Source organism: Chlorocebus sabaeus, chromosome 27, assembly GCF_047675955.1.
Source record: "Chlorocebus sabaeus isolate Y175 chromosome 27, mChlSab1.0.hap1, whole genome shotgun sequence".
In the NCBI taxonomy this organism is placed as follows: domain Eukaryota; kingdom Metazoa; phylum Chordata; class Mammalia; order Primates; family Cercopithecidae; genus Chlorocebus; species Chlorocebus sabaeus.
The window spans coordinates 47,312,822-47,337,667 of record NC_132930.1 but is presented as its reverse complement, the minus strand read 5'-3'; the positions used below and the strand labels follow the sequence as shown (position 1 = coordinate 47,337,667).

At 56.2% G+C, this 24,846-nt stretch overlaps 2 protein-coding genes across 2 annotated transcripts in view; both read left to right on the top strand.

Annotated features, from left to right (window-relative positions):
- The window catches only part of CFAP99 (cilia and flagella associated protein 99), a 45,780-nt gene that overhangs the window by 7,849 nt on the left and 13,085 nt on the right, over nucleotides 1-24,846 (top strand). The window contains exons 3-12 of the mRNA XM_037983194.2: nucleotides 558-685; nucleotides 9,743-9,887; nucleotides 10,940-11,034; nucleotides 14,940-15,052; nucleotides 16,961-17,138; nucleotides 21,712-21,792; nucleotides 21,977-22,048; nucleotides 22,989-23,060; nucleotides 23,389-23,477; nucleotides 24,543-24,747. Of these exons, the coding sequence (XP_037839122.1) occupies nucleotides 575-685; nucleotides 9,743-9,887; nucleotides 10,940-11,034; nucleotides 14,940-15,052; nucleotides 16,961-17,138; nucleotides 21,712-21,792; nucleotides 21,977-22,048; nucleotides 22,989-23,060; nucleotides 23,389-23,477; nucleotides 24,543-24,747 (1,161 nt within the window). The 5' untranslated portion in view covers nucleotides 558-574. The remainder of the gene's footprint in view (nucleotides 1-557; nucleotides 686-9,742; nucleotides 9,888-10,939; nucleotides 11,035-14,939; nucleotides 15,053-16,960; nucleotides 17,139-21,711; nucleotides 21,793-21,976; nucleotides 22,049-22,988; nucleotides 23,061-23,388; nucleotides 23,478-24,542; nucleotides 24,748-24,846) is intronic.
- Nucleotides 722-6,714, top strand: LOC140710513 (uncharacterized). The gene is given in 7 exon segments (XM_073012396.1): nucleotides 722-730; nucleotides 822-887; nucleotides 889-1,081; nucleotides 1,084-1,721; nucleotides 3,012-3,150; nucleotides 5,721-5,795; nucleotides 6,587-6,714. Coding segments are annotated over 7 exon segments (1,248 nt in total).

Here is a 24,846-nt window from a genome sequence, read left to right as displayed (position 1 = left end):
GTCAGGATGGCGGTGTTGACCCCAGGGACCCCAGGCTCCTTCTTGCCTCAACCATGTGTGATGAGGTCACCCTCACCCAGGACCTTCTGCTCCCCAGCAGGGTCTGACGAAGAAACCGTCACCTTCCTGGGCAAAGCTGAGGGATGCTAAGAGGCTGGCTTGAGAGGTGCCTCTGTTCTCTGCCATGGGCCCCTTGCAGGGGTGGGTCACCCCATCCAGGAGGCATGGCTGTGGGGCCTGAGGGGCACTCAGCTGGCTTGGGGTTGTGGTGATGGGGGGCCTGAGGGTGAACTCACCCAGGCCAGCCTGGGCTCCTGAGCTGCAGAGGCCTGCAGGAGACAGTACAGGACATGAACCTTGGGGTACCTGCCGGGGCCCTCACTCACATCCGGCACTCCCCACTGCTGCAGGTCCAGCACCCTAGCCAGGGCCCTTGTCACATCCAGCCTCCCCGCTGCTACAGGCCCAGCACCCTGGCAGACTCCTGTTGCTGCTGGGGAGGGTCCTGTCGCCACATCCCAGGTCTGGAGGGTATGACCTGCACCGTTTGTTCTTAGGATCCTGCCCTGAGAAGATGGCCTACTATGGAAAATGCATTGAAACTGTGATCGAGAAACTCGACAAATTTACACCCAAGAGGGACAACCCTGAGCAGTTCCTAGAGGCTGTGGCCATCTCCTTGCAGGTAGGGTCTGCCGGGGGCTCCTGGGAGGCTGCGCCAATGGCACCTGTCATGCACCTGTTCTCGTTAACAGCATCAAATACCTTCCTAACAACTGCCTTCCTTCCAAACGGGGAGAAGCTGACAGTGTTTTCCACAGAGACCTGCTCTTTGTATAGGGAGGTGCTCCTGGCACCCAGAATGTGTGTCAGGCCAGGCTCTGGTGAAAAGAAGCCTTGGCCAGAACCCGAGATATGACATCCACACTGAGGTTCCATCCTCAGTTAACACAGACGAGAAGGGTCAGCCCTGGAGTGCCCCCATGCCCCACCCCCACTTTGGGGGGCATCTTATCTCGGGAAATGGGTCCTCCATCCCCCAGGGGCCCCAGGGCTGTGGCAGTGAGGGTGGGTGAGGCCACGCTTGCGCTGTATTTGTGGTAACCGAGACTTGGGAATCACTGACCGGGTCTCCAACAGAGGCAGGGGCTGGCCTGGGCAGTGAGGCCCCCGGGGAACCGAGGGCTGCAGGCATCCATACACATCTCCGTCATCTTCCTGCCCACACCTGGAAGAAGTCACAGGCCTACCTGGAGACTGCCCAACTCTTCAGCTCCTGTCCTCCTGTCCCTGGGTTTTCCTTAGAGCTCCATCCTGGTCCTGGCAACCCCTGCAACCTTGGCAGCCCCACCCCACTCAGGGGCCTCCCTGTCACCCAGTCTTGGCTCCCATCCCCAGGTGCTGATCTCACATCCGCCACCTGTCAGTGGCAGGTGCCCAGGGAACAGGAGCTTGGATTGCAGGGCCCCTGCCTCCAGGAATGTGGGACGTGGCTCCATTGGATGGGGCCTCCAGAGGAAGCTGAGCCCACCGGGGGAAATCCTGGGGGGCTGTCTCATGGGCCATCATCTCATGGCACCCATCATTGCCCAGGAGCAGAGAGAGGGCACTCGCCCCCTGGAAGGAGGGCGCTCGTAGCAAGTGTGCTCATTCAGGCCGCCTGCCTGTCCTTGCAGGCCACAGCGCTCTGTGCTGCCGTGCTCTGGATGAACTTGGCCTGTGTATGCTGCTTTCTGCGTGGTCCCTGGGGGCTGCCCTGGCCATGCTCCAGCCCCAGCCCTCACTACCTGCTCAGACACACCTGTGCTGTTCCCCCAGGCCACAGTCTGAGGCCACCTTCCCTTGGGGTAGAGTGAGGGGTTCACCCTTCATTGGTTACCCCTGGGGCAGCCTCAAGAAAGCCCAGAGGGGAGGTGGTGTGAGTAGCTTGCAAAGGCTGCAGGGGTTGGGGCCAAGGCCTCTGCCGTAAGGAAGGCCTGGGGCCCTGACACATCCCTGCTCCCAGCTTCTAGAAGAGGCGCCTGGCAGCCAGCAAGGAGTGGAGAAGGGAGCAGGGCCTGTGTGCAGAGCTACAGGCTTCCGTGGGCACCTCCTTCCCTCTGCTTCAGCACCCTCTGGCCCCCAGCTCTTTCCCTGAGCCCCTAAGCACCGCGGGGAAGTGACGCAGACAGCTGGGGCCCAGATTCATCTACACTCCTCTTCCCACCTGAAGGCCCCAGCACCACAGGCACACCTCTGGTCCTGCCGGCCAGCCCTCCCTACACCCGTCCACAACAGACAATAGTGAAGGCCCAGGTCCCCTTGGCCAGAAACCTGTCCTGGGAGCTGGCATCATCCACCCCACTGCCTGGGCCCACCTGCAACCCAGCCCCTCTGTCCCGCCCAAGAGCAGCTCCAGCAGCTCCCCCTGTCTGTCCCCTCATTTCCCTCAGGATCTTTCCTGTCAGCCACCCGTGCTGCTACTTCTCTCATCCTAAAAACATTTGTTTAAAGTCCTCTGGGCCGGGCGCGGTGGCTCACGCCTGTAATCCCAGCACTTTGGGAGGCCAAGGCGGGCGGATCACGAGGTCGGGAGATCCAGACCATCCTGGCTAACACGGTGAAACCCCGTCTCTACCAAAAACACAAAAAACTAGCCGGGCGAGGTGGCGGGCGCCTGTAGTCCCAGCTACTTGGGAGGCTGAGGCAGGAGAATGGCGTGAACCCGGGAGGCGGAGCTTGCAGTGAGCCGAGATCGTCCCACCGCACTCCCGGCCCCACTGCACTCCAGCCTGGGTGACAGAGAGAGACTCCGTCTCAAAAAAAAAATGAAAAATAAAAGTAAAGCCCTGTGTACTCCTCTGCGGCTCCCGCGGTCCCGGCCTTCCAGACATCTAACAGACTCCTTGAAGTCCCTGCCATGAGCCGCAGCTCTTCCTCCATCCTCCCTCACGCCCCTCCTGGCAGACTTCCCCAGCCCTCCACCCACAGCCGGTCTAAGTCGCCCCCCTCCTCCTTGTTGCCAAATCCAGTGGTGCAGCCTCAGCTCCTCTGACCCAGCTGACCCCGCCCCCAGCTCCGGGCCTTCCAATCAGCTTCCTGGGTACACCCCCCCGCCCCGCCCCCGCTCCAGCCAAGCCTGCCTCTCACCCTGCAGCCACTGCTTCGCCGGTTCGGGCCTCCCCTGTGGGGTGTGTGGGGTGCTGCACACACTCCTGGTCCCCTCACCTGCTGACGGCTCCTGCTCCTCCCTCATCCTTGACGTCTCCAGAGCCTGGACTCACATCTCCCTGGGTGTACAATGGGCACCTCCCGTGTGACCCGTCAGCAGGTGAATGAATTCATGTGACCTTCCCCAAAGCTGCTGATCCTGGTATCCCCAGTTCAGACGGTGGCCACTCCGCCTCCCCTTGCTTGAGTGGGAACCCTGGCGCCTCCTGGGCAGCCCCATTCCTCTAGCCCATATCTGTCCATCATCAGCTCTGCCTTCAACTCTGCCGCGTGTGCACTCTGCTCCAGCAGCACTGGTCTCCTAGTGTTTCTGGAACATTCCACGTGCTCCCCGCTGCACTAGCTGTTACCTCCACCTGAGAAACTTTTCCCCTGACGCTCTCTTGGCCTGCGCAGCCACACAGCACCTTGGCAGGGAAAGGGGGTGTGTTTACCCCTTCCTCAAGCAAAAAGTGGTAAAGTTCATGCCTTTATTTCTTGATCATAACCATTACAGAAAAATGAGTTTGTTACAACAAATAGTTTGGGTTTGGGTTTGCTTTCTATAACACACAGATTATTAATGGTAGATGAGACTAGTTGCTACCTGGCAAGTCACAACGTGACAACCACAGGTGTGCGTTTCCACAGGGAGCCTGGCACACCGATACTACTAGCAAACTGGCAGAGGCAGACACAACGGATCATCCAGGGGCTGCCCAGCACGGGCACAGATGCTCCCATTGGTGGCAAGGAGGCTTGTTCCTCAGAGGCACTGGTTTTTCAGATCCTTTCTTTCTTTTTTTTTTTTTTTTGAGACAGAGTCTCGCTCTGTGGCCCAGGCTGGAGTGCAGTGGCGTGATCTTGGCTCACTGCAAGCTCTGCCTCCTGGGTTCATGCCATTCTCCTGCCTCAGCCTCCCGAGTAGCTGGGACTACAGGTGCCCGCCACCACGCCTGGCTAATTTTTTGTATTTTTCGTAGAGATGGGGTTTCACCATGTTAGCCAGGATGGTCTCGATCTCCTGACCTCGTGATCCGCCCGCCTTGGTCTCCCAAAGTGCTGGGATTACAGGCGTGAGCCACCGCGCCCGGCCTTTGAAAAGCCCTCACAAGCCTGAATGGAATGGTGCGTTGGATCCTGATCCAGTTTGGACAACTCGTTTTCCTCTCCAGCTGTCAAGAAATTGTTGCAACTCACTGATTTTGCTAGGCCAAGGCTCAAGACTGCCACTTGCCAGAAAATTACACAATACATAAACCAAATGGCAGACTCTGGACAGCAGACTGCGGTGAAAGGCAGTGTTTTGGGTTAAATTTGGCCCCCCCCAAAAAAAAAAACTAAGCCAGGCATGGTGGCACGTACCTAGTCCCAGTTACTAGGATGTCTAGGGAAGGAAGATCCACTTGAGCCTAGGAGTTCGTGTCTAGTTTGGGCAACATAGCAAGATCCCATTTCTCTCTAAAAGAAAAAAAATGAGTCAGGCATGGTGGCTCATGCCTGTAATCTCAGCACTTTGGTAGGCTGAGGTAGGAGGATTGCTTGAGGCCAGCAGTTTGAGACCAGCCTAGGCCACACAGCGAGACCTTTTCTCTGTAAAAAAAAATATAAAAATTAGCCAAACATAGTGGCACGTGCTTGTAGTCCCAGCTACTGGGGAGCTGAGGAAGGAGGATTGCTTGAGTCCAGGAGTTAAAAGCTACCATGAGCTATGATTGCACCACTGCACTCCAGCCTGGGTAACAGAGTAAGATCCTAGCTCTTAAAAAAAATTTTTGAAATTCTAACCGCTGGTTACCTATGAATATGACTTTTTTTAGAAATACAGTCTGTGCAGATATAATTAAATTAAGGATTAGAGATGAGATCTGTTACAAACCACTGTGGGACTGACTAGCCACCTGTCCCTTTGCATCTTGGGTGCACCCAAGGTCAAGTCCAAGAAGACACAGGTTCTTACTGTGAGAGTAACTGGCTCTCATGCTTTCAGTGTGGATTGCCAGTTAGCTCTCCACGGAGATCCACTGCTGCTCTCCTGGGCAGATAGGGAGCACTTGTTCCCCTACAACCTCCCCAGCCTCATGTGCAGGCAAAAATTGTTATCTCTGCCAGTCAAATAGGTGGGAAAAGTCACTTTATGTATTTTTTTTTTTTAATTTTTTGAGACACTCCCTCACCCAGGCTGCAGTGCAGCTCATGGCCACCTCCACCTCCCAGGTTCAAGCAATTCTCGTGCCTCAACCTCCCAGGTAGCTGGAATTACAGGCATGAGCCACCGCACCCAGCCATCATTTCTCTTGTTACATTTTCCTAAGTTTTGAAGCAATATGTATTTCACTTTGAACCATCTGTTCGGACCTGTATCTGTTAGGAAACTGTGTTTGGATCCAATAAAATCCAGAGAAGCAGTAACTTTAATCAATTAAAGGTATCTTTGCTCATATGAGAAGCAGTCTGCAGACAGGCAGTCTAGAGTGGCTTCAGCAGTTCCATGGTGCCATGAGGAACTCATTCCATTCCTCTCCACGCAGCCAGCCTTAACACGTACTATTGCCTCATAGTCACTAAATGGCTGCCCTACCTCCAGCATTGCATCGATATCCCAGGTGAGGAGAGGGGAAAGGCAAACAGTATAAGGCATGTGCCAGCTGGATCTACCTTCCTTTCAAGGTGCTTTCTTGGAGGCCACACCTTGCAATTTGTCATTACATTTCACTGATTAAAACTGTCACATGGCTCTATCATCAAGGAGAGTTGCAAAATATGGTTTCAGCTGAACATATTACCATGCCCAACAGGACGGCATTCTTTCTGTTAGGTGGGAAGGAGGGTAGAAGGGATGCTGTGTGGCCCTGCAGCCTCCGTTTCCTTTGCCTGCTTTTCTAACTGACTTCAGGCTTTGCGTTACTGATGAGCAAGTATTGGTGACATGAATCACAAATCCTGTTGTTAATCAGCCTCCTGGCCCCACACCCTTCCCCTGCACCCCCTCCCCACAACCCACCCCAGCCTGGCCCCGGTCTAGCTCTTCCCCAACCCTGTGAGTCCAGCAGACAAGTGCACTTCTGGAGGTGCTGAGAGACCCCTGCAGCGATGCTGAATGCTGGACCCTTCACTACTGAGAGCCTGCTGCTGTCCCTGGTTGGGGACTGAGGAGCCCTGAACTTGACCAAGGCCCAAGATTTTATCACAGACTCAGAGACTCTTGGGCAGCCACAGGCCGGTCTCAGCGACTGAGGCTGGTTCCCCATTAGGAGCCCATTCCTGTGGCAAGGGCCTCCCCTGCCTCCTCTGGGAGAGAGAGCCCACCTGGTCTAGGCCCATCTCTGCTGGCCGGGTCAGAAGGACCTGGTCCAGGGCCCCTGAGGCATGTGTCACCCCTTGCCCCCACCCCCAGGCCCCAAGCCCCTCTCTATGAATAGGCTGGACACCACGTGTCCTCGCGGCCGCCAGCCCAGCATTAGTGGCAAGGACCTGGCTGTGGGCCTGGCCCGGCCTGGCATGGACTGGGATGTCATTTACTAGCTTCTCACTTGGCTCTGCAGCTTCCAGGACCCTCTGACCCAGTGTGGCCCTGCCCAACCCGCCTTGCCTGGGGCTGATGGCACAGGGCTGAAAGCTCTGACCTTATTAAAAATGCATGCTCACACTTCCGAAACACAGACGTCATTGATGAGAAGAGGAGTCGCCATTGCCTGAGCCGGGGAGGCCAGAGGAGGTTGTCAGCAGCGTCCCGCAAAGTCATCACCCTCAGTGGCCATGCTGACTCACTGCTCTCGGAAGGGTCTGTCCTGGCTCCTGGGCTCCTCTCACAAGATGTTGTCAGTTACACAGGGGGAGGTCAGTGCCCTCGGTGTGGGTACAGCCTGGCAACTGCAGGAAACTGAGAGGGAAACTGAGGTGCCAACCCCCAGCAGAGCCCCTCCTGGCAGCTCAGTGGTGGAGCCCTCACCCACCGAGCCCCCTCTCCGTGCCCAGCCCCACTCACAGGATGTCACTGGGTCCCCGTGATCTATGTATTCTCTTTCCTCTCTGGCGAGTGCCCAGGTGACCGTCTAGCCAGGAAAGGGACAGTAAACAAGCCATGCCGCGACTGGGACAGGCCATGTCCCGCGAGGACTGGTCAGGAGCACAGTCCTCACAGCCGTGGGGTGATAGTGCCAGGAGGAGGTCGCAGGCAGAGGGAACAGCCAGTTCCCCATGAGGAAACAGGAGGCCAGTGTGACTGGAAGAGAGCCAGGGCGGGCCGGGGACTCTGAGGGAGCTGGGCATGCCCATGCAGGGCCTCACTGGCCACGGTGAGGAAGGACGCCTGAGGCGACATCCATCTGAGAAACCTCGCCCTGACTGCTGGGTCGAAAAGAAACTTGAGGGGAAGCAAGAGGAGAGGCAGGGAGAGCAGCCGGGGTCCCCCAGCCAAGGGGCCAGGAAGAGAGACAGAGAGACACGCTGGGATCAGGGAACTGTGTCTACTGCGCCATGAGGTTGGTGGGGGCAGCTTGGGCGGAGCCCAGGAGGCTGGTTTCAGACGCACTCATCTGAGACGTCCGCCCCAGTATCCAGGAGAGGCCCAGCGGCAGCAGGATCGAGGTTTTTGAGTTCAGGGAGCGGTGCCGGCTGGGGTGTCCATTTGGCAATCAGAATGCTGTCAGCCTTGAAGCTGGCTGCGATCACTCAGAAAGTAGATAACGAACAAACGTCACCATAGGGAAACTGCACCCTGAGCCCCTCCAATATGTGGAGGCTGAGAAGACAAAGAGGCACCCGCAATGGAGTCCTAGAACGAAGGGCTGTCCCCGGGAGAACGTTACTACCAGCTGGCATTCCAGGGGGAGTCCAGAAACCAGTCCTGGCACTCCCAGGAGAAAGGGATTTAAATTTAACACGGGGAACCTTGTGCTTAAAGCCGTTGCAAGGGCCGGAAGAACTCATGCTGAGTCAGTCCTGGCTCCCAGCTGGTCAGGGCACTGCAGGGAGCAGCTCCCCACCACATGGAGTGGGAGAGGCAGGGGCGAGCAGAAGGCTCTGGGAAGCCCAGCATCTACCACCCCTGGGGAGCTGAGGAAAAGAGGCATCCCCCAACCTTGCCCCTGCCATTTCTCCCATAAGTGTATATCTTGCTAGCAGAGCCCAGAACCCCAGAGGCAGAGCTGCTGAAGCGTGTAGTTCTCAGGCCTCCAGCCCCTGCACTGCAAGGGCAACACTAGAAGGGCATGGAAATGGCCCTATTTGCAGAGCAGTACCCAAAATGTTCTCGTTCACATGTGTGGAAACTGAGGCCCCACAAGGTCATGTGGCTTGTCCGGAATGCTTCAGGGTAGCTCGTTACCCTGTTGTTGTCTTAGTGTAAAAGCAACTGAAGGGCTGGGTGGGGTGGCTCACACCTGTAATCCCAGCACTTTGGGAGGCCGAGGCAGGCGGATCACATGGGGTCAGGAATTTGAGACCAGCCTGGCCAAAATGGTGAAACCCCATCTCTACTAAAAATACAAAAAATTAGCTGGACGTGGGTGACTGGAGTCTGTAGTCCCAGCTACTCGGGAGGCTGAGGCAGGAAAATTGCTTGAACCCGGGAGGCGAAGGTTGCAGCAAGCTGAGATGAGAAGGTTTCAGTGAGCCACTGCACTCCAGCCTGGGCAACAGAGCAAGACTCCGTCTCAAAAAAAAAAAAAAAAAAACAACTGAAGAAATCACAAAGGAAAAGATAGATTTGATCTAAAATAAAAGTAAAATTCCGGCCTGGTGCGGTAGCTCACGCCTGTAATCCCAGCACTTTGGGAGACCAAGGCGGGTATTATGAGGTCAGGAGATCAAGACCATGCTGGCTAACATGGTGAAACCCCATCTCTACGAAAAATACAAAAAATTAGCCAGGCGTGGCAGCATGTGCCTGTAGTCCCAGCTACTCGGGAGGCTGAGGCAGGAGGATGGCATGAACCCGGGAGGCAGAGCTTGCAGTGAGCCAAGATCACGCCACTGCACTCCAACCTGGGCGACAGAGAGAGACTCCGTCTTGGGGAAAAAAAGAAAGAAAATATTTATTGTGGTAAAATACACATGATATAAAATATACCACTGTAGCCATTTTTTCAGTGTAGAGTTCCCTGGGGTTAGGCACGTTCCCACTATGATGTTGTGCATCCATCACTGCCCTCTATGTGCAGAAGCTTTTCACCTGAGCAAACTGAAGCTCTGTCTGCATTAGGCGACTCTCATGCCTGCTGGCCCCTGGCGCCCTCTGCTCTGCCTCAATGCGGTGGCCTGTTCTCATTAGCGGAACCTCACAGTACTTGTCCCTTGTGTCATTCCTTGCACTGCCTCATCATCTTTGTTTATTTCTGTTTTTGCCCCTACCTCACCTCGCTAACACAGGAGAATCTGGGGACGAGTCCCTGAGTGGGGAGGCACTGCCAGCTGCCCTGGGGACCCGACTAACTGGCCCTTAGCAGCCCTGGGGCCGCTCCATCCCTGTCTTTGCCCAAGTTTCCCACCCCCACCGCTGCCCTCTCCTCCCGGCCCAGCCAGGGCCCCCCACCGGCTATTTCTCTTCCAGGCTCTGAGTCCCCAGACGCAGAGCTTTGTTTTGGAGGTGCTGTCTGGGTGCCTCGAGTACCGGAAGCTGCTGACCATCGTGGTGGATGCCTTCTACGTGGAGGATGGCCGACTCTGCCTGCGGGTTGACCACAGCCGCTTCATGGGTACGTGCCCGACTGGTCCCCAGGGCCAGGCCACAGAGACCGTTCACTCAGGCTCTCTGCAGAAAGGCCTGGCAGGCAGGCGGCGGGCAGGTGGGGCCAGCTTCTTGTTCCTGCCCTTGCACTAGAGACTTCCTGGGCCCTCGTCTCACTTGGCCCTTACAGGGCAGACCAGGACCTTGGAGACAGGGAACTAATGCCCCAGGGCAGAGGGATCTGGCTCTGCCACCCCAGTTTAGGGCATCCAGCTCCCAAAGGCAGCCTGGACAACACGAGAGCCTTCCATAGGCTGACCCCTAGCCACCACTGACCCCAAGGCCTTTGGACAAGATGGACCCTGTGGCTGCAGTCTGGACAGTCCTATGGGGGATTGAATACAAGAGACTCGCTGCCTGGGCTTCCTGTAGCCTCTGACAGCTGACTGCTTTCATGGGGCAGGACGACCATTGCAAGCCAGGTGGCCCGTGCTGCTGGGGGGAGATCAGGGCAGCCCTGAGACCCAGCACAGGGTCTTGCTGCCCTCGTCCAGGAAAGGAGAGGAGTGGGGCGAGCACTGTAGGGTACTGGGAAACTGAGCAGAGCCGTTGGTGCCAGTCCTGAGCTAGGCTCCTGTCCCCGACCCCTTGCCACCCAGCTGGAGCCTTATGATGGGCAGTGCGTCTAGGCTGCAGGCTAGGGGCCTGTTACAGCTCCTGCCTTGGAGGAAACTTGGGCCCAGGTTTATTCACGTTCTAGCTGGCTTTAGGTGATGACTGAGCTGCTCAGAATTGACAAACAAGTCCAAAATGATTTCACTTTTACCTGGGGAGCCTTTGCAGATTCTGAGAACTTGTCAGATGGGATTATTTGACGAAGTGCTTTGCAACCACAAATGCATTGCACTCTGAGACAATGTTGTTTGTGGTGGTGTATCATTTTCAGGTGGGCACCAGCAGGGTGGAGGTTTTCCTGTGGCTGTGTGCCCTGACATGGTGGAGGCCTTGGGCTCCAGTCCCACCGTGCCCCTGGTGCCCCTGTGATGTCCCTGAGCCTCTGACAGGTCCCCTGTTTTCTAGTGATCTGCTACCTAGCCACATTCCTGCTGGAGGAACTCGGCTTCCAGCTGTTCTGTAACATCATCAAGTCCCAACCCGTGGATAAGATGTGCAAGGTGAACCCCCCCTACCTGCCCTCCAGGCCACGAGGCCCACGGGTGAGGTCCATCTGATCCTCGCCCACCTTTCACCATTCTGGTTGGTTTTAATGAAAGAAACTCTGGTGGTTTTCTTTTGTATTTCAAAGAAGTAAGCAAGCCAGTCATGCTGGCGCCCGTCTGTAGTCCCACCTGCTTGGGAGGCTGAAGCGGGAGGATCACTTGAGTCCAGGAGTTTGAGGCTGCAATGAGCAATGATTGAACCACTGCACTTGGGCCTGGGTGACAGAGCAAGACCCTGTCTCTAAAAATCAAAGAAACAACAACAAAAAAAAAACCCCAATGCACACCGACTAGTGCGGGTAAATGTACTGCTTTTGTCCTGGGGAAATCCGATTCCGCTCCTGGGGGGCCTCTTCTGACTTGTAACGGGCCCAGAACAGCCTCTCCTCCCTGTGCAGCTTCAGGGGTCCCAGGGAATTGGTTCGGGGTCAGTTCTGAGGATTGGCACCCCGAAGGGGAGCCTGCAGGAGCCCACGCCCCTGACTGCCTGGGGCCACTTGCATGGGAAGCTGGCACACACAGGCCTCTGGACTGAAATGTCTGGGCCTGGGCCTGCTGCTCGTGCTGGCTGCTGCCCACTCCCAGTGACTGCCAGGTTTCCCCGGACACTCATTGTGCCTGTTCTTGCTCCATTCTTACAATGACCCAGTGAGGTTGCTCCTACATGGTACTCATCCCAGGGTTGCGGAAACTGGAGCACAGAGAGGATAAGTAATTTGCCCAACGTCACACAGCAAGAGGGTAGCACAGCCAATTCTCAGACTAGGCTTTTAGCCACTGGCTTGCTCCTCCTTACTCTGCATAGAGGGGACAGTTTCAGCTGAGGGGAGTTACTCCCTGGAGAAGAGAGTGGGAAAGCCCTTGGACCCAGACCTTCAAGGTCTCTCTTGAAGGAAGCAACTAGTTCTTCAAGGGGTGTTCCAAGCCTGGAGAAGTGGGAGAGACCTGGAGTGGCAGAACCCACCAGGATTGCAGCCCCAGAGATCTGGGACCGGAGGCTCACAAAGCGCCTCGGCCACCTAACAGGTGAAGGGAGGGAGAGTGCAGCCCCGAGCCAGCACTGTGTATGTCAACGACATGTTTTCCATCCACATGGAAATGTAAGTAATTCATGATGCGTACACATTTGTATAGTTAGCTTAAGCAAGCTCTTCATTTTAATGAAAAAGCAGCAAAACTGATGGCATTTTCTGGGAGATACCTGGAGACTGAGCTGGAGCCAGCTTCCCTGGAAACCAGAAACCAAACCCCGGAAACAAGCAGGCACTGCGTCTGCTCTTCTATTACAATCTTAATATTCTTTTCTTTTTTTTTTTTTAAGACAGGGTCTCGCTCTGTCGCCCAGGCTGGAGTGCAGTGTTGCGATCTCGGCTCACTGCAACCTCTGCCTCCCAGGTTCAAGTGATTCTCCTGCCTCAGCCTCCCGAGTAGCTGGGATTACGGGCATGTGCCACCATGCCTGGCTAATTTTTGTATTTTAGTAGAGACAGGGTTTCACCATGTGGGCCAGGCTGGTCTCAAACTCCTGACATCAGGTGATCCACCTGCCTCGGCCTCCCAAAGTGCTGGGATTACAGGCGTGAGCCACCGTGCCCAGCTTATCTTGACATTCTTAATAATTGCTGAACAGGCGGGGCATGTTGGCTCATGCCTATAATCCCAAAACTTTGGGAGGCCAAAGCTGGGAGATTGCTTGAGCCCAGGAGGTTGAGACCAGCCTGGGCAACATAGAAAAACCTCATCTCTACAAAAAAATGGGATTTTTTTTGTTTGTTTTTTTTTTTGAGACGGAGTCTCACTCTGTCACCCAGGCTGGAGTGCAGTGGTGCGATCTCGGCTCACTGCAAGCTCCGCCTCCTGGATTCATGCCATTCTCCTGCCAAGTAGCTGGGACTACAGCGCCCGCCACCACACCTGGCTAATTTTTTTTGTATTTTTAGTAGAGACGGGGTTTCACCATGTTAGCCAGGATGGTCTTGATCTCCTGACCTCGTGATCCACCCGTCTTGGCCTCCCAAAGTGCTGGGATTACAGGTGTGAGCCTCCGTGTCCAGCCAAATTTTTTTTAAAATTAGCCTGGCATGGTGATGCTCACCTGTAATTTCAGCCACTCAAGAGGTTGAAACAGGAGGATCACTTGAGCCCAGGAGTTTGAGGCTGCAATGAGCCGTGATTGTGCCACTGCACTCCAGCCTGGGTGACAGAGCAAGACCTCCTCCTAAATGATAATAATAATAATTATTATTATTGAGGCCGGGCGCGGTAATCCCAGCACTTTGGGAGGCTGAAGTGGGTAGATCACTTGAGGTCAGGAGTTCGAGAGCAGCCTGACCAACATGGTGAAACCCCGTCTCTATTAAAAATAGAAAAAAATTAGCCGGTCGTGGTGGCACATGCCTATAATCCCAGCTACTCAGGAGGCTAAGGCAGGAGAATCACTTGAACCTGGGAGGCAGAGGTTGCAATGAGCTGAGATTGCACTGTTGCACTCCAGCCTGGGTGACAGAGCGAGACCCCGTCTTAAAAAAAAAAAAAAATTACTGAACAAAGATCCATGTTTTATCTTGCCCTGGGTCCCACAGTGGTGGAAGTGACCCTGGATCAATCTTAGCCTGCAGAGCCCCCAAAGCACCAGCCCAGGACAGAGTGCTCAGGGGCTGCTGCAGAGACTCCCTAGGAATTTGGGGCACTGGCCGCACAGCACCCTTGGGCCCAGGGTGGTGCCCCCAACACTGGTGCCTGAGTACTTACCAGCTGAGAGAGCCTCTGGAGGCAGGTCCATGGGAACAGCCCACATAAACCCCCAAGGGAACTGCCTGAGGGACTACCTCCTCCATCCCACACCCCATGCCCCGCTGGGCCATGCCCATCCCATTGGGATCCTTCTTCCTACCTTGGGGCTCCAGGAAGAGGCCAGCCTGGGCCTTGAAGAAGGAGAGCAAGCTACTGGGATGCCACCCTGTGGGCTCTCCAGGGAAGCCCCTGGGCCACACCTTGGGTGCTGTCACCACCATGGTCAGCAGTGGTGAGCAGTGACACGGTGTGGCTCCCAGGAGGTAGCATTCCTCACTCTGCAGGGAGTAGCCCTGAGACACCTGTGGGGGGCTGATGGCCCCGCTGGCTCCAGAGAATCCGCCAACTGGCAGAGGGAGATTCAGACCCACCACAAAGCCCCACCCCAACTCCAGCAGGTTCTGGGTACGGCTGCCCCACCACACCCCAGTGAGGATGGAGGCCTCAATGCAGGGCTGGTCCTGGTGGCAGCAGCCCAGCTGAGACACTGAGTGTGGGGATGGGGTTTGGAGATGGAGGGATTGGGTGGGGACAGGGACCAGTGCTGAGTCTGGGGCCATCACCATGGAGCCCCAGACTCTTAGCTCCCCATCCAGCTGGCTTTCGGGAAGCTGACTGGACAAGGCCCTCCAAGCTGAGGATGTGCTGCCAGCTTCTCAGGCACCCCTTTCCCCATGGCAGCCCACCCAGGGGCCCCGGGGGCTGTGTTCCTCCCAGCTGGAAGGGGAGCCAAGGTCCAGGCCTCCAGCACCAGCACCAGCACTGCACATCAGAGCACCAGGAGAGTTCCGTAGTGACAGTCCCAGAAGCACACCCTGCACGATGGCCTTGGGGGCAGGGAGCCACTGGGGGTGCTGGTGGCCTTGGGGGCAGGGAGCTTACTGGGGGTGCTGGAGGCCTTGGGGACAGGGAACTCACTGGGGGTGCTGGGGGCCTTGGGGGCAGGGAGCTCACTGGGGGTGCTGGGGGCCTTGGGGGCAGGGAGCTCATTGGGGGTGCTGGGGGTTTTGCCCAGTGAGGGGTTGGGCCCACAGCTCCAGGCCCGTGACAGCCCTGCTCCACCCCAGTTCCTTAGGTTCTTCTTCAACCCCCTGCACCTGTGCTCGTGGATCGAGGACGAGTGGAGCCTCATCTACGAGCCGGCCCACGTGAAGGAGAACTGGCTCGACCCCCTGATGAGGTGGGCTGGAAGGGGTGCTCTGGGGGCCCTGAATGGCATCTGTACCCCACTCCAGGTGCCTCCACGGGCACAGGAGCTCCACATTCCCCTTCCTGCTCCCAGAAGCTCTATGAGTGTCAGTAATCACTCCGTGTTGGGATGAGAGCTTCGGAGATGCCCCAAGTCCCGGGCTGGCCCCACAGCTTCCGGGGGGAGGAACGGACATGGTCCAGCTGCCCAAGCGCCAGCCTGGGTTCCCCCCATGCCAGGCAGCTGACACGTGGTGGGTGGCTGAAGGCCATTTCAGGACTGGCTGAGTGAATGGGGCAGAGCTGACCCTTCTGCGCTGGGGCCTACGTGCTGGCTGGGGCTGCGTTGGTGGCTCTAGTCCTGTGGGGACCCTGCAGGGCCCTTGGCCTCTCTGCAGATCCCAAGAGTGCAGAGTAGGGGTGGGGTGGAGGGAGCTGAGGAAGCCACAGATCAGTTCCTGGTGGATTCTGGGGTCCAGATCTCTCTTGGGGTCCCCAGGGCCATGTCCAGGCCTGCTGCCCTCATGCTGCCCTTGCCGCCTTCTCCTGCCTCCCCAGCAGGCCTGGGGCAAACTCCGGGGCAGGCCAGAACCCCCACACAGAGGGGTCAGCACAGTCACTAGGGCCCTGCCTTGTGCTCCATGGAGAGGCCCACTGGGGCCTGGGTGCAGCTGAGGGCCCCCCGGTTTTTTCCTTTCTGATAGGACTGAGGGGAGCCACTTTGTCTTCCTAAGGACAGACAGACAGACTGTTCTGGCACAAGCAGACCACTTAGGTGCCAGCTGGGTGCAGAAGACCTGGAGGCCCGGGGAGATGGAAGCCTTTCCTATGGGGAGAGGAGGCCCTGGAGATGTTCTTTTACCAAGGGGAAATCCCCAGTCCCAGCCAGCCCACTCCTGGCAATCAAGATAAACCTCCAAAGGAAGGAGTAGGAGCAGCCCTGCTGGTGCCCCTACCTTGTGCCCCAGGCTGGACTCACTGCCTACTCAGGGGCCCCCATGGCCTGGGCCTGCAGGGTTGTCTCTGGGAAGCTGCTCAGCTCAGTTCCCATGAGCTCCTCTTCCTGCGCCACCACCGCTAGTCGGCTTCCTCTGCCTGCTCTAGGACCAGCCCATCACAAACCTCCTGCCCCTCTCCCCAACCTGCCTCAAGCTGGGAGCACTGGGGCCTGGCCCTGGAGAGACCCCCAAGACCCTATAGGCCCTGGACCATGGCTCTTAAGGTGAGGCAGGAGCTATTTCAAGCCATGCCCTCTGCCGCCTGGGAGCCCACATGAGAGGACACTTGATAGGCTGGTGATGGCGGGCTGTGCCCATGCAGGGTGTGGGACATGGAAGGGGGAGCCCCAGACTTGGGCAGACTGGCAAGGCCCTTCCCAAACCCCTGCTCTGGAGCACCCCCACCCAGAGGCTGTACCAAGTACAACTGGGCTCCTGCCCCGCCTGACTCCACAGCTCCACTTCCAGGAGTCACCAACAGTGTAGTTCCAGAATGTTCCTTTCCAATCAGCTCCTTTCTCCACTGCTGGCTTCCATCTGCTCCGGCCCAGATTGGCTTCCTGAGTCCTGGCGACTGCTTGTCCTCAGAGCCCCTGGATTCCTGCAGCAGGGCTGTGCCTGTCCTCTCAGCTCCCCACTCACCAGCATGGCCCAATGCCTCTGGGCCTGTTTCCTGTATCTGTACAAGGGGACTGCATCTGTATATGTTTCAGGGGTGTGGTTGACAGTGTGTGTGCCTAAAAGTAGAAGGCACTTCGTGAAGTGAGGCCATCCACCCCACTATCACCTCTACCCCAAGGTGGATCCAATCACCTGGGGAGCCTTTTGGATCCTAAAGGCCATCGCCTTATTGAATAGCTTACGGAGTGACCATAAGAGGCGTTTCCACTTTTGCCTTCAAGATGGCAGCCAAAGGTCCAGGAGCTGATCAACCACCTGGAGGGCATGTCTGCCAGTCAGTCCTCTCCTTTAAAGACCAAGGCCAAGGTCACAGAGCACAAGGAATTCAACCTGACTGCCCCCAGGCCTCGCACCATTCCAGCGCCTGAGCCAGTCCCGGTCGTGGCCAAGCCGAGACCAGTGAGTGTGGGCATTCTCAGCGGGCACCGGCTTGCAGGCATCAGGGTGGCCAGGCTGGGAGAGTAGACTGTGTGGGCCTGTGGGAGACTGGGCTCCCCGCAGGGCTGAGGGTGCACTGGACTAGACCAGGAACACTAAATGACCCCACCCCACCCCCACGCCCACTCCCACTCCCCACAGAGAGGGAAGCCCAGCTGACCCCGACACTCCACACACTGTGGTCCTCTAAGTAGGTGTTGAGTGGAGCTGTCAGGCCATGGGGCTCCGACCTGTCTGGAGTTGGAGCTTAGAGCCCACTTTTAACTCTGGCGTATTGCAACACCCCCTCCCCATTAAGTATGACACGTAGATAACAGCATACTCTTTGGGCAGGCCTAGAGACTCTTCCTCTCTTTTTCTCTCCCCACTGCTGACTTATCAGTCAGGATGCTTTGTATTGCAAATAACAGAAAAATGCAGCTCAAACTGGCTTAGACAATAGAGCACGGGCTCTACTGAGTGAAGTAGGATAGGCTTCAGGCATACGTGACCAGGGTTCCAGCTCTGCTTCTCTGTGCCTCTCTGTCCTAGTCTCCTCTGTAAGTCTAATTCATCTTCGGGCTAACTTCCCTGATTATAGCAAAATATCCTCATTTGCCACCACCTATACCATCCAGGGCGTGAGAGGACACCTGGGGCCAAGAATTCTTTGGAAAAGTCTGACTGGACCAGCTTAGGTCTCATGCCTGCCTTGAATTGATCACTGTGATCAGGAATATAATGTCTTGACTGGTCACGGGCTCTACCCCAAGCAATGGACTGAGCTTCCCAGAACCAACAGGTTCTGCAACAGGACTAAGGGATGTATGTGAGGGGAAGGGGATGGTGCTGGGAGGCCCCAGAGTCCTGCCCCACTTCCGCTATCCTTCAGGTCTCATTAAAATCCCTCTTCCCAGAGAGGCTTTTCATGAATGCCTCAAACATGTCAGGTCCTTCACTTAGTTTCCTTCTCACTGATCCTGGCTCCTTTTCTTCACAGAATTGGAGTTTAGAGTTGTTTAGTAATTTGTGGACCTGCCTATTGTCTGCCTCCTCCAGCAGACATCATCCATCTTATTTGTCCCATATTCTTTTTATTTTATTATTATTATTATTATTATTATTATTATTATTATTATTAGAGAGAGAGTCTTGCTCTGTCACCCAGGCTGGAGTGCAGTGGCGCGATCTTGGCTCACTGCAACCTCTGCCTTCTGGGTTTAAGTGATTCTCCTGCCTCAGCCTCCGGAGTAGCTGGGATTACAGGTACCGGCCACCATGCCCGACTCATTTTTATATTTTTAGTAGAAGTAGGGTTTTGTCACGTTGGCCAGGCTGGTCTCTAACTGACCTCAGGTGATTCACCCACCTTGGCCTCCCAAAGTGCTGGGATTACAGGTGTAAGCCACCGCCCCTGGCCATTATTTCTCCCATATTCTCAATGCCTAGCCTAGTCATGGCTCAAAGCAGAACCTCAGTAAATATCTGTTGGATGGATGGGTGGATGGATGGATGGATGAATGGATGGACTATCAGATGGATGGTAGGTGGATGGGTGGATGGATGGATGATTGGATGGGTGAATAGATGGATGGATGATTGGATGGAAGAATGGATGGGTGGATGAATGATCAAATGGATGGACGGGTACATGGGTGAGTGGGTGGATGGATGTCAGATGGATGGATGAAGAGATCACCAGGTAGATGGATAAATGAGTAGATGGATGGGTGGGTGGATGGATGGATGGTTGGATGCATGGAAGGATAAGTTGATGGATAGATGGATAGTCAGATGGAAGGATGGGTGGGTGGATGGATGGAGATCAGATGGATGGATGGATGATAGATGGTCAGATGGGTAGATGGATAAACAGATGGGTGAGTAGATGGATGGGTGAGTGAATGAATGAATGAGTTGGTAGATGGATGGATGAATGGAAGGATAAGTGGATGGATAGATGGATGACTGGATGGATGGATGGATGGATGGATGGATGGATGGATGGATGGACACATGGAAGGATAAGTGAATGAATGTATGGATAAATGCATGCATGGAAGGATAAGTGGATGGGTGGATGGATGGATAATTGGACGATTGGATGGATGATTGTGTAGATGATCAAATGGTTGGGTGGGTGGGTAGGTCAGTGAATGGGTGATCAGGTGGATGGATAGATGATCAAATGGATGAATGGATGAGTAGATAAATGGGTAAGTGAATGAATGGATGGGTGGGTAGATAGATGGATGAATGGATAGATGGACAGACGGATGGACAGATGGGTGGATGGATAATTAGATGAGTTTATGGGTGGATGAATGGATGAACACATGGGTGAGTAGATGAATGAGTGGGTGAATGAATGGATAGGTGGGTAGATGGATGGATGGATGGATTGGATGACTGGATGGATAATTAAATGGTTGGATGGGTGGGTAGGTGAGTGAATGGATGACCAGATGGATGGATAAATGATCAAATGAATGAATGGGTGATTAGATGGATGAGCAGATGGGTGGGTAGGTGAATTAATGGATGGGTGGGTAGATGGATGGATGGATGGATGGATGATTAGATTATGGATAGATAGATGGATGATCACATGGGTGAGTAGATGAATGAGTGGGTGAATGAATGGATGGGTGGGTGGATGGATGGATGGATTGTTGGCTTCATGAAGGATAAGTAGATGGATGGATGAGTGGATGAATAGATGGATGGATAGATGGATGGATGGATGGATAGAGGGATGGATAGATGGATAGACAGATGGATGGATGGGTGGGTGAGTGAGTGGGTGGGTGGATGATCAGATGGATGAATCATTAGATGGAGGTGGATGAAGGATGGATGATCAGAGACCTTGTTGCTGAGCAATCCCGCAGTTGCCCCATCTGTATAATCTTCAGCATTTCTGACCCCATCTCCTCAGGGCTCAGTGTGTTTGTCTCAGGTCATGCTGCCAGCTTCTCTCTCTCTCTCTCTCTCTCTCTCTCTCTCTCTCTCTCTCTCTCTCTCTGTCTGCCTGCCTGCTAGGCACAGCCCCTGCCTGGGCCCTCACCATGCCCTCCCATGCTCTATAGCTGTGTGCTTCTCAGTACAATCTGTGAGATGTTGGTGGACATGTACCTTCTCTGCATCCACAGAGTGGCTGTGCTGAAACTATCCTCTACCCTCCCTACCCTGTCCCATGCCTAAGACATCCTTCCTCTTCAGGGTTGAGGGCCCACTGGAATTCACTTATTCATTCATCCAACAGATAGTTACAGAGTGCCAAGTGTATGCCAGGCACTGTGACCTCACGAAGCATGCACTTCAGTGGGGGACGCAGACAAAATCAGGATAAGTAAAACATATGTTGTATTAACTGGTGATAAATGCTGAGGAGACAAAAGGATGCAGACAAAGGAGATAAGAAGTGTTGAGCGGTTGTGATTCTGGATTGTGTGGCCTGGAAAGGCCTCCTGAGAAATGCCATGGAGTAAAAATCCAGAAGTGAGCAAGTCAACCATGGGGTGTTTCAGGGAAGAGCATCCCGGGCAGGAGCAAGGTGCAGACAAAGGCCCCGCGGCAGTGCCTACCCTCCCTCAAGTGTTTAAGGGCAGCCAGGAGGGGCTGGAGTGGAGTGAGGCAGGGAAGAGGGAAGGTGGGGTACCAGTCTGGTCACACACGCACTGGAGGGACCAAAGACAGGACGCATTGGGGCAGGCTGGCGCCAACATAGGATCCCTCCAGCTGCCGTGGCCAAGGAGGGTGGTGAGAGGCAGTTTGTGGAGATGTCTTGAAGCAGGTGGGCAGGAGATGAATGTGGGTGTGAGAGACAGGTGACAAGGAGGACTCTGAGGCATGAGTGAGGATTGGACAGCAGTTGTGGTCAGTGAGGCTGAGGGAGGGCTGGTTGGAGGAAGATGAGGGTTTCAGGTTTGGACGAGTTGATTTTCCATGACTGTTAGATGTGCAGGGGAGAAGGCATGGAGTTAGCAGGGTAGATACAGCAGTCTGGCGCTGGGCCGGCCTCCTCGTGCTCCTCCATGGACACAGCTCCGGCCATGTTATCGGAGCCTTCTGTGACTGGACTCGGGGATGTGGTCCAGCCGCCCTGGCCTCTGCAGTGTCCCCTCCCCACAGCTTACTTTGCAGGGGTCTGTGATATTCTCCCAGCCTCTCCTGCCCAGGCAGCCATCTTCTGCCTGTCTCCCAGTGTCAAGGGAGCTGGCTGCCTCCCCCTCTTGCTCCTACCCACCCTGGCCATCCCATGCTGGCCGATGGTGCGCCCTTGGTACTGCTGGCTCACATCTTACCCCACCCACCCCATCCCCGGCCAAGCTCCAGACCCCACGCCAATGACCAGCCTGACCTCCTTCCCTTTACTTCCAACACTGACCCACCAGCACCTAGCAGTGTTAGCTCCAGCCCTGCTTCTCCTCCAGTGCAGGCCGCCACCACCCTCCCCTTCACCTACATCCACCAAGCTGTCGGCCCTGGCATTTCTGGGCCCCTCCCACTCGTAGCTGCTGACCACAGGCTCTTCCTCCCACCACTTCAACAGGTCCCCCAGAGCACCTACCAGCCACCCAAGGAGCAGGAGCAGCTGGAGATTGTCAAGAGGCACAACCGCCGAAAGGCCGAGGTGAGCTGTGTGCGACCCCTGCCTTCCTAGAGACCCCATGTGGGGGATGTATGAAGGGAAGGTGGGGTGGGTAGAGGGAGGAGGAGGCAAGAGGGGAGAGACTGGGTGGAAGCTCGTCCTCCCATGGCCTGGAGGACACTGGGCAGAGGCTGGTGGAACTGGAGCCGCCATGTCACTGTGGCAGGAGCTGCTGCTGAGGGCAAACATTGAGGAACTGCGCTGCGCCATGCCCAGGTCCTGCGGGAAGCCAGTGCAGGTACCGTCCAGCTCTCTCAAGACTCATCATCAAGGTGGCATCTTCTCAAGCCATCAGAAAGTTCCTCCCAACATTATCGCAGTGACCACTTATGTAGCCTTTTACCACTGAGGGCCGGGGGGGGGCGGACTCTCAGTAACACTGGGAAAGTGCGCCTTGAGCCCACTGCGGTGTGGCCCCTAAGCAGGCGGGTGTAGATGCGCATCCACATCCCCTGGGAGGAAGCTCACGGGAAAGCACCTGCAGGTGCTGCCTCTGGGTGTCTCCAGATGTTCTGTGACGAGCATTTCATGCCTCTGTAAGGAAAAAACAAACCCAGGTATGTTTGCCAATAAAGAAAAAGCAAAGCGGCAAGGACAGGAGAGACTGTGCCTGGCGGGGTTCACTCAGGAGCACGGCCCCACTGGGTGGCAGGGGTCTCACCGTGAGGGCAGACCCGGGGTGGGCAGCCCGCATGGTGCATGCCACGGGGCCAACTTGGCTGAGTGCTCAGAGGGGTGGCCTTTGCAGCCACTCCACTCACTGCAACTTGCGGTGCCCACCTCGGGTGTGTTGGCAAAGCAGCTGGAGGCTGGGCCAGGAGCAGACAAGCTTGGGGAGAGGCCATGGGGGCCAGCCAGACCCCAGCTCTGGGGGTGGCTGAGAAGAGAGTCACTGAGCTCTGAGGCCAAGTTGTCCTGACTAGAAACCACTGTTCCCAGGCCCACAGGCCCTGCACCCTCCTTGTTCCAACCTGGGTGGAACCCCAGCAAGGTTTGGGGGGCATTGGAAGACAGAGATGCTGACCTGGGGTGGTGGTAGGCACAGGCAGCTGTGGGGAGGATGAAGAGGAGTGAGCCAGGCCTCCCCAGGGTGCTGGGCCAGCATCCACCTGGTGTGTGTTTGGGGGCACCCAGCAGGCACAGGTGCCAGGCGGCCAGCTCTGCCCTGACTCCTACAGGGCTCCAAGCAGCAGCTGCAGCTTCAATTTCCACCCCGAATCCGAAAGACTCCGAAGCTGACCTTCTATAGGGTGAGGGATTCTCCTGGATGGTCAGGCTGCTGTCCCTGGGCACCCACCCCTCCAGACCTTTTCTGTCCCTAGAGGCTCAGATGACCTGAGCTGGGGGACCCAGAGTCCCAAGGACGGCCCCACTCTGGGGGAGAGGGAAGCACCCGGGCAGGGAGTAGGTGTGAAGGGCACCCGGGCAGGGGGTAGGCGTGAAGGGCACGAGGGCAGGGGGTAGGTATAAAGGGCACCTGGGCAGGGGGTAGGTGTGAAGGGCATGAGGGCAGGAGGGTCACTTGTTGCTCCCAAGGGTCCCCTCAAGTCCCCACCACAGCCAGTCCCCACTCCACAGCCCGACAACGTCCCAGTCAAGCTGAACACCACAGCCATCCTGCGAGAAGGGGCCTTGTACCAGCGGCAGGTGGAGCAAGAGCTGCAGAGGTGAAGGGTGGCAGGCCCCCCACCTGCCTTCCACAGCATTACCCTTGGGAGCAAAGGCCCAGAGGAGGGGCCTGGGGGCTGGGCAGCTCTGTGGAGAGGGCTCAGGTCACAACAGGCTGTGGTCCTGCAGCGGCAGAGGCGACAAGCAGGACTGTGTCAGGGTCACAGGTGCACCTTACAAAGATCATCCCGGCTCGCTGGGCGCGGTGGCTCAAGCCTGTAATCCCAGCACTTTGGGAGGCCGAGACGGGCGGATCACGAGGTCAGGAGATCGAGACCATCCTGGCTAACCCGGTGAAACCCCGTCTCTACTAAAAAAAAAATACAAAAAACTAGCCGGGCGAGGTGGCGGGCGCCTGTAGTCCCAGCTACTCGGGAGGCTGAGGCAGGAGAATGGCGTAAACCCGGGAGGCGGAGCTTGCAGTGAGCCGAGTTCGTGCCACTGCACTCCAGCCTGGGCGACAGAGCAAAGACTCCATCTCAAAAAAAAAAAAAAAAAAAAAAAAAGATCATCCCGGCTCATGGAGGGGCATGAATGGGGGTGGAGGAACTTAGCAAAGGCCTGACCCACCCCAAACCTCCCTTGGGGTTACCTCCTCTCTGGACCCCTTCCCGATGCCCCCATCTCCTAGACCACCAGGGCTGCAAAGCCCTGTGCTTACCCCACGCAATGTGGTCATGTCTTTCCTTGTCTGCGAGTCAGGCTGTGGGGGGAGCATGGGTGCCTGACCAGATGGTAGAGTGGACCCACAGATGGTGCACAGGGGCAAGGGTGGCCAGGCCAGTGGAGGACAAAAGGTTGATGGATGGACAGATGATGGACACAGGGTTGGTGGGTGGACAGACAGTTGGACAAACAAGTGGATGAAGGGAGGGGTAGGTGGATGGGGCTGATGGGTGGATGGTGGTTCGGGGGTGTAGGAGTAAGGGCAGGCCACGCAGCTGGGTGTCAGGAGTAGCAGCCCACGCCTGCATAGCCACTGTCCCCCAGGAAAATCTGTGGCCACCCAGTAGCCTCCATCACGGGAGGAACCCCAAGCTGTGCTTCTGTCCCTCTTTGCCCAGGGTTGATAAGCTCGTGGATGGGGCTGGGGACTTCTCTGAGTTCCTTGAGTGGCAGAAGAAGATGCAGGCGAAAGACCGGGAAGAGCAGCTGGCTGCAAGCGAGTGCCGGCGGTTGCAAGGGAAGCTTAGCCATGAGGAGGCCGTCCTGGCCCGGCAGAGCCTCATGCAGGAGAACAAGCAGAGAGTGGAGCAGCAGAAGGAGCAGGTGGGTGCCATGCGGGACAGCTGGGCATGGGGCAGCCAGCTGAGCTGTGTGCCCACTGGGAGCTGCAGGGCCGGGACTGGCAGTGGAGCCGAGTGTCCA